At 38.4% G+C, this 8028-nt stretch overlaps 1 protein-coding gene across 1 annotated transcript; it reads left to right on the top strand.

Moving 5' to 3' along the window:
* Positions 1–2722: 2722 nt before the first annotated feature.
* Positions 2723–7623, top strand: LOC131888986 (uncharacterized). Its single transcript, XM_059237967.1, has 3 exons — positions 2723–2752; positions 2857–3036; positions 7134–7623. Exons 1-3 carry the CDS (start codon positions 2723–2725, stop codon positions 7620–7622), a joined length of 699 nt encoding a protein of 232 aa, XP_059093950.1. The 3' UTR covers position 7623.
* The last annotated feature ends 405 nt before the right edge of the window (positions 7624–8028 follow it).

Below are 8028 nucleotides of genomic sequence, written 5' to 3' on the forward strand. Positions count from 1 at the left end.
ACAGATGTCAGGGCAAACAATTGACTCTCATCTGGACCCTACTGTTTGGGTGCTAAGGGTGCTTTTGTTCGCCAAATAATTTAAGTCAGATCCAACCCATGACGGCAGATGTAGCTCAACTGCAAGGTGTCTTTTTGCAGACTTTCCCAAACCAAAAAAGGGAGCTCCAATCCGTTGTTAGACCAAATATTGTCTAGAGTTTAAGTGACAACAATGAGACAAATCATAAATCTTTCATTTTGGTTATGCCGCGGATTACATGTTTTGCAACGGTTAAATAAGTCAATGAAAACCCAAACCCCCCCAAAAGCTAAAAAAGGTTCTGACTGAGGATTTAATCCTTCATCTGATCATGTTGAACAGCAGTAAATAAAAAGTTCATAAACAAGGACTTTCTTTTTCTTTTCCCTTTTGAATTTTTACACTGATAGCATTAAACCCAGGGTTTAACAACATTATAAACAAATAAAGGAGGAAGCAGATAGGGACCCAACAGACAACAAAAGGGCAGAAGCTCAAGCTTTTCCTTTAAATGCAAGTAGAATCTCAGTACTTTACACACAAAAAAATATGATGTCGGGTGGCCAAATCAATAAACAATAAACAAAAGAGCAAATATTAAAACATTTGCACTTACGCCCAGGTCTCTTCACCCTGAGAGATAGCTAAAATACAGCACCCAAAGGAACCAAATTTGATCTAGGGTATTGATTTGGGGGTCCAAGTTAGGAGATAACTTCAAGGCCTTATGATTTCAGAGATTTTGCAATAATGAAATAAATAATGAAATATATTGAAACCTTTGGTAATCGCTTCAAACTTTTGTAAAGTAACATTAGTATAATGTTGTCTTTTTATGTGGCTTTTTTGCTTTTAAACAGGGTTGTGTCTTTGCATTTGAGAAATTTTTTTCTGTGCAAATATATTATTTGGTGCTTTCACCACATCTTTTTGTGATTATTTACCCTTCAAAAACATTTTTTCCGAGCTCTCCTTATCAGTAGCATTTCAAAATTATTATTAAACTCATCAAGTTTGCAAAAATGTCGAACACATTTATAACTGTAGACAAAAAAATTGAAGAAACGAAAGGACCCTCCTATAGTTGTCATTTTCATTCTCCTCTCCTTGCTCTCGTTGCTGACAAACAAATGTAGAAGAACAAGAATACCTTTCGTGAAACAACTTACTGCTGATTTATTCTAACACCATAAATTCACCCCAAACCTTCTAAGTGGCTTTTCAAATTCTATACAGGTAAAATTACAAGCACTTTTGAAATCCAAAGGGAGAAACGGAGAGCTATATTCTGTCTTGCGAACGCCAAATGTTTAATTTCATTCTGTAAAAAATTCACGCCAGTTTTAATCCCAATCAAGGTGATTTTTTGACGTTGCTGCATGCCAAATTCCTATAGATATGTCATGTTCTGGTCTAAAAAAAGCCTAATGTTAGAAAGATTTAAGAAAAAGTGAATATAGTTGATTCTGAATAATGTAGGAAAAAAGTGACAAGAAATTCTACCTTGATAAATTTTTAGTCATCATGCTTAGATTATTCTGAATTAAGACTTTGCAAATATTAGTATCCTACTTGAGATAAAGGATATCTCACATGAAGTTTCGCTAATAATCAATGAACCAAAAATGATTGGCATAAATATAGTTCAATTTTAAATATCAGTTAAAATCAGGATAAGATTAACCCACAGTAGGACCAATGAAGTTTGGCGAGCAAATGTACTAGACAAATGAAAGACCCCAATTAGATGGGATTATGAATGCCCTAAGTTGTTCATCAAATGAACTGAGTGAAATTGTGCGTTGTGTTGTTTTTTTCTAAGGGCAAGATATCAAGAAGCAGGGTCAATTCCTAGCGCCCGCATTGCCTGTTTATTGGATTGGCCTTGCACGCTAGATATTACAAGTTTTGACCCTTAATTTCTTTTCCCCCTGCACAGTACATTTCATATAATGGCTTTTACACACTATCCTGCCCCAAAAACCTAAGGATGAACACATTTATATTCATGTATAGAATATTATTCAATCATTGTAGATTGGCATTAAAAGGTAACTGAAGGTGCATTTTGCTTTTCCTATATACTATACCGCAGGCTTTTATGTATCAAAATGCCTTCCATTCTCTCACAATGATGGTATTGATTTTAAAGATCCCTCATCCATTTTGTCCTGAACCATGACTTCAGCATATGATTTTTGCCTGAAAGTTATAGATATGAGAATACATTGCAATTCATTTTCTTGTTGATTCAAAGGCAAAACTATATTTCCTAGCCCATAGACCGAGAAAATGATGAAAAAGAAGAATCAAGCAACTTTCGCCATAAAATCACCAGAATACTAAAATAACCAAACAAATCAAAAGCTTTGTGCCACCTCTACTTCCTTATTTTTTAAGTTTTTGAAACTTATTTTGTCTGATTTTCATAACCTAATCAAACTATTTTGACCAAAATGACAAAGTTTTTTTCCGAACCCTTTGATCAACACTTTTTTCGACATTTATGTTGAAACCAAATCTTTCGAACATGCTTGAACTTCCTGCTCTTAACAGATTCAGCAGAAATCTATAGTTGAAGCCGGATTTATGATTTACGAGATTTTTTTACTTCTTGCCTGTGAGGGTGAGGATAACAGTTCTTAGCTTTTTCAATTCCCTGTTTCAAGAAACGTTGAGAGATACTTTATGACTTACAATCATGTTTTTTGATGCTTCGCCCTCTGAAAAAGTAGGAAACTCAAATTTGGCGCCCTTTGTTATCAATCTTATTCCCAAAACATTACAAAAACTCGAAGTTTATTCAACTCACCTCGTTCTTCAAAATGACGACAGCATAATCAGCGTCGGACTATCTGTTCAGACTTTGGCATACACCTCTGGTGTTTGGTCAAATATTGTGCTGACATAATAAGCTTTTTGTCCACAGACTCGCCTACCTATCAGTTCGATGCTCAGGTTCACAGAGGTCATAATGGAATCGATCGGCAAGATGTTGAAGATATCCTTACGAGTGTAAGTAATACTTTAGCTTTTGTGGGTTACTTCAAAGACATTCTGACCATAGGAAGGATTGTTAGAAACCTCATTCTTAAACTAATTTGAAAGGTCAATACGGAGAGAAAATGTGGCGATAAGAACGACAATAGCTGGATTCCTGGATAATTAGTTTACTCGGACTGGCAAGGGAGTTACAAAGCCTTATTAAAAGTTGACAGAAATACGTAAAAAAATGTTGGCAACTTTTAGAGATGTAACCATTTCATCTGAGCAATAACTCAACGAGGCGATAAGAACAACAGTGTTCCTTATGATTTCGCGAGATATAGAAAATGCTAAAATAACTTTGAGTTTGTGTTGAGGCTAGTACTCTGCCGGACTCGAGTCCAGACTCGGCGGGCGAGTTCGGACGCGGCGAGTCCTGTAAAAGGTAAAAACAATCCAAGGACTCGTACGAGTCTGTATTTTGCCGGACTCGCCCGTGCACTACTTTGAGTATTTCTCTCGATTTGACCAGGATCTTTGACCACCGTGATGAGAAAGGTGAGACGAGAGTCAAGAATCTGGTTAAAGTCAAACGTATTTCTGTAAAGTTTGGTGTAATGGTTTCGTTGTTCCTCCATTCTCCATTTCTTTATATAAAACTTGACAAAAAATAAGCGTATGGTAAAGGGAGAACAAGAAATATGTCATATGTCGTCCCGAGTTAGAATCGAAAACGTGTTGGGAGTAACCATAATTTCGTTTCCAACTACAATTTTATCCAAATCAATTGAGTAAACGATAAGATATCACGCTTTTAAAGACTGCATTTGCATCAAGTTTGACGAGGAATTGTTCCGGTTAAATATCAAAACAGTTGCCAAGAGGTATAATATTATTTTTCTATGCCTAAAATATAAATGAAAATATTTCACTTTTTTTAAATAGGTAGAAAACCCCAAAAATAGTTTGCAATATAACTTAAAACTTACATAATATCAATATTTCATAATTGTGATGCCATACTTGTAAATCGCAACTTTAATCAAGCTTGATCTTGAATTTGGACAAAATCATTTTAACGTTGAATAAAAACATCGCTAGTACGTAGAAATTAGTTATTGCAAAAAGTGACGAATTTGAAAATTTAATTGTCACATGTATCGTTCAAATACTTTAGGAATATGATAGAATAATGCCGCTTTTGGCACTTAACTAAATTGAAAGGCAATTTCACATGTTTTGTAAGTTTTTAACTTTTAAAAACTGGAAAAATGTTATTTGTTGTCGTTTTATTGAAAAAGTTACAATAATATTGCTCGGAACTAAATGGAAACATAATTAGGCCGATTTTCGATCTTTTAAGGCGTAAAACGCAACTTTCAAGTTGTAATAACTAAGCATCTGCTGAATAGAAGTTCATGAAATTTTACGTCTATACATAACTAAGAGTACGCTTAATGCTGATTGACTATGTGTTTGACCATGATGCATTTTAATGGACTTTAAGTTACTTTACACACTTATCTGAGCTACTTTTAAACATGTGTATTTCTCAAAAGTTGCTCCTTTTGTCTCTTTGACAAAGTAAAACATCTTTAGATGTCTTGGTATTTGAGCAAACACTTGACCAGAAAATATAACAACCACCGTTTGGGGCGAGAGATAAAGTTCAAATGTGGACTTCCAAAAGGTTTATGGTGACGTCCAATGGAAATGCTCGATAAGAGGAGGAATCAGGGGCTCTTTTCAGAGGTTTCTTGATATACCTACTGAAGCATCAAAAGGCTCTTTAAGACTTGCGGTGAGCAATTATCAAGCCTAGTAATACGGAAAAAAAGAAAGCTGTAACGACGAGCAAGGAACCACTGACCATGACAGACAACGATTTTCGGTCCCAAATTTTGCCGTGTATGAACTGTCAATGAATTCCCCTCGGTGGTAGTGTCATGACTTTCGATATTACCAAATATGAGTGCTAAATGTGCAGAATTCAAAGCGTCTTTGCCCAACTCAAGTGGAGGCCGTATTGCAAACTAAAGCGATTTTGCTTGTACATGTCACCAAATGCTGACGATCTTGATTGATTTGGATCATAAGAATGATTGCTTTATGATTGGTGATTTCAACATGCCCAACGTCGATTGGGGTGCGGGCAGTGGAGGAACCGAGCAGGGCAAATTTTCACCTATTCTCCGAGATTCTTCAATTTGCAAACGATACCTAGCTTTTCAGTTGGGTTAAGTCAGAGGCCGACCAAAGCATTATGCAACGAGATCTCCTCCTGGTTGCAGAGTGGACTGACCGGAATAGAAGGCAGTTCAAGGCAACCAAATGTTCGGTTGCAATTGAAAGATCTCAAGCACTCAGAAAGACTTGAGGAGGCCTTAGAATTAGACTCCCCACAATGACCGTTAAGTTTTCGCACCATTGAAGCTTAGCGGCATTTTAGATTTCTCGCTTCATATGCACTGCTTCTGAGAATAAAGTAGAATTTTGGGTAACCAAAAGCACGTGTTAGATGTTATCAACATAGAAGAGGAAAGTTCCAATTAACACAAAGGTAGAGCAGCTGTTTCGGCCAAAGTGTATTGATCGCTGAAGTATCGCTTCTCTGGAAAAAGTAAAATACCGCCTGGCACCAAAGACGTCCTCAGAGGACAACGATTGGTTGGTATGATTGAGGCTGGAATGACTCAATTAGTCACTTCTAAGACCTTGAGGATGTCATTGCGAACTGTTGAACTTTGGTGGGCTCTCCAATGGGCTGATAAAAGCCTCCAAGACAAACCTCGATCCGGTCGTCCCAAGGTTGTGAGAGCAGTGATCAAGCATGTGCCAAACCAGAATTTGGAAAAGTGGCTAATGAGCACTTGAAAACTGTCAACTAGGCCAAAGAGTACTACAGATAGCTGTCCTTGGCTAAGCTAACCATACAGGAATATCGGTGGGTAAGGAGCCTTGAGGGTTCGTTTAAAGCATCACTTGTGCACCCGTGCCAATAAGCATCAAACACATCCCCTCCTTGCTGAAACAAGGAATAAGGTCACGTTAGTCTTGGTCAAAGACAAAAAAATCCTGGAATTCAGACGATTGGAACTGAATAATGTGGACAGTGTACAAATTCGGCTTTTTTGCTCCATGAATTATATTCTCAACCTTTTATTTGCGACTCACGGTCATGTCCAGTTGTATATAATAAAGTAGAATAAATTTGTTCAAGATTCGGTCAACAAATGAAAAGAAAGGTGGAAGCAGAGTTAAATAGATGAGTGAATTGTGAATTGACTAGATTTGTTTCCGTGCACATGAAAGAAAGGAGGCACGGAGCATACAGTACAGATACAATTTGGTAGAGGTAGATGATGAAAATCATGGCAATTGTAGCGAAGAGGATGGGCCAGATTGAGCAAATGCTTCGTCAGCTCCCGTCGTTAATGGTATTTACCTGGGAGCCGGACAAAGGTGCGCGACCGCCAATAATCCGAATGGGTGTCGGGACAAGGACAATAAGGTGTTTGTAAGTCCTTGACCGAGAAGGACAACTTGTGTCCGCACATCCCCCTCCGGAAAGTCAGGGTCCCAACACTGTGGGACACTAACCTTGCCAGTGTTATTTAGATGAGATCTAATTATAAAAGTTCAAATCAGGAGTAGAGATCTATTACACCGTTGGGTTTCAGCGCCGGTTTGGATAGGCTAATGAGAGATGCCGAGCTTGCTGTACAAAAATGAGAGGAGCTTCTAGAATCAGGAAGCCGCTTACACAATCAATGACTAGGGGCTGATGCTTCTTGATTCTTGGAATGATTTAGATGTGTCCATTAGGCAATGCCAGAGCCTCAGTCAGTTCAAACAACACCAATGTAAAACCAGTTTGATCAAATACCCTAAGTTTTCATGTCATGTTTCAGCTTTCTTTGTGTCTGATCAGTTGTGTGAAGGCGTTTTCTTTCTTTTTTTTCTTTCTACTTTATTCCTTATCCTTTGACATTGACTCATTACGCATCCTAGAATGTGCTTGAGCCCGACCAAACAATAAACAATAGATATAACATGACTATTACAACATGTATGTATCTAAAGATTGGACGCCCATGATGCAGTGCAATTTCTTTTTGTGTTTTCAGCCAGGTGCTAATGCCGTTCAATTCGGTGCCTTGGTAATATTAGGGGGAGCTGCTATCGTTACTGGGATTGAAGTGTCCAATGCAAATCGAGAGTTGGACTTATTGAAATCACGCTTTTCCGAGGTGTGTAACGCATTGAGAGATGCAGGAAATATTGATGGTGGGGGTGTCCCCCCTCCTCCCACTACCACCACCACCACCACTACAACTACTACTACCACTACCACTACCACTACCACTACCACTACCACTACCACCACCACCACCACTACAACTACTACTACTACCACTTCCACAACAACAACAAGTACTACAACAACAACTACTACTACTACCACTTCCACAACAACAACAAGTACTACAACAACTACAACTACCTCTACCCCGCCTTTTGTTCAAGATCCAGCAGCGGTAGAAGCTTTAAACCGTATCAACGCCGTTATTGCAGCTTTGGGTCAAGTTGCATCAACTAATTGTAACTTCAATTGACGGTTATGTGGCAATCTAACATATTACAATTGTAGTTCTCATTTTGAAAATGATCCTTTTTTTAACTGCGAAGGTGCCTACATCCTGAGTATGACTGAAATTGGTTCAGTGCACATGAAAAAGTGAGGAGGGGGATTACGAATAGTACATAAATACGTGGGTAGAGGTAAATGATGAAGATCTCGGTTATTGCTGTAGAGTGGGTGGGTCAGATTGAACAGGTCATTTGTCAGTTCTCGTCGTTGATGGCATATGGCCGGGAGCCGGAAAAAGGTCCGTGACCACCAATACTCAAAAGGGATGTCGGGCCCAGGACAATAGGGTGTTAAAAAGTCCTTGACAGTGAAGGACAACTTGGGCCGGACATCAACTCCGGAAAGGTCAGGGTCCCAGTCCTGTTGGGCAG

This window comes from Tigriopus californicus, chromosome 1 (assembly GCF_007210705.1).
Source record: "Tigriopus californicus strain San Diego chromosome 1, Tcal_SD_v2.1, whole genome shotgun sequence".
Taxonomy (NCBI): domain Eukaryota; kingdom Metazoa; phylum Arthropoda; class Copepoda; order Harpacticoida; family Harpacticidae; genus Tigriopus; species Tigriopus californicus.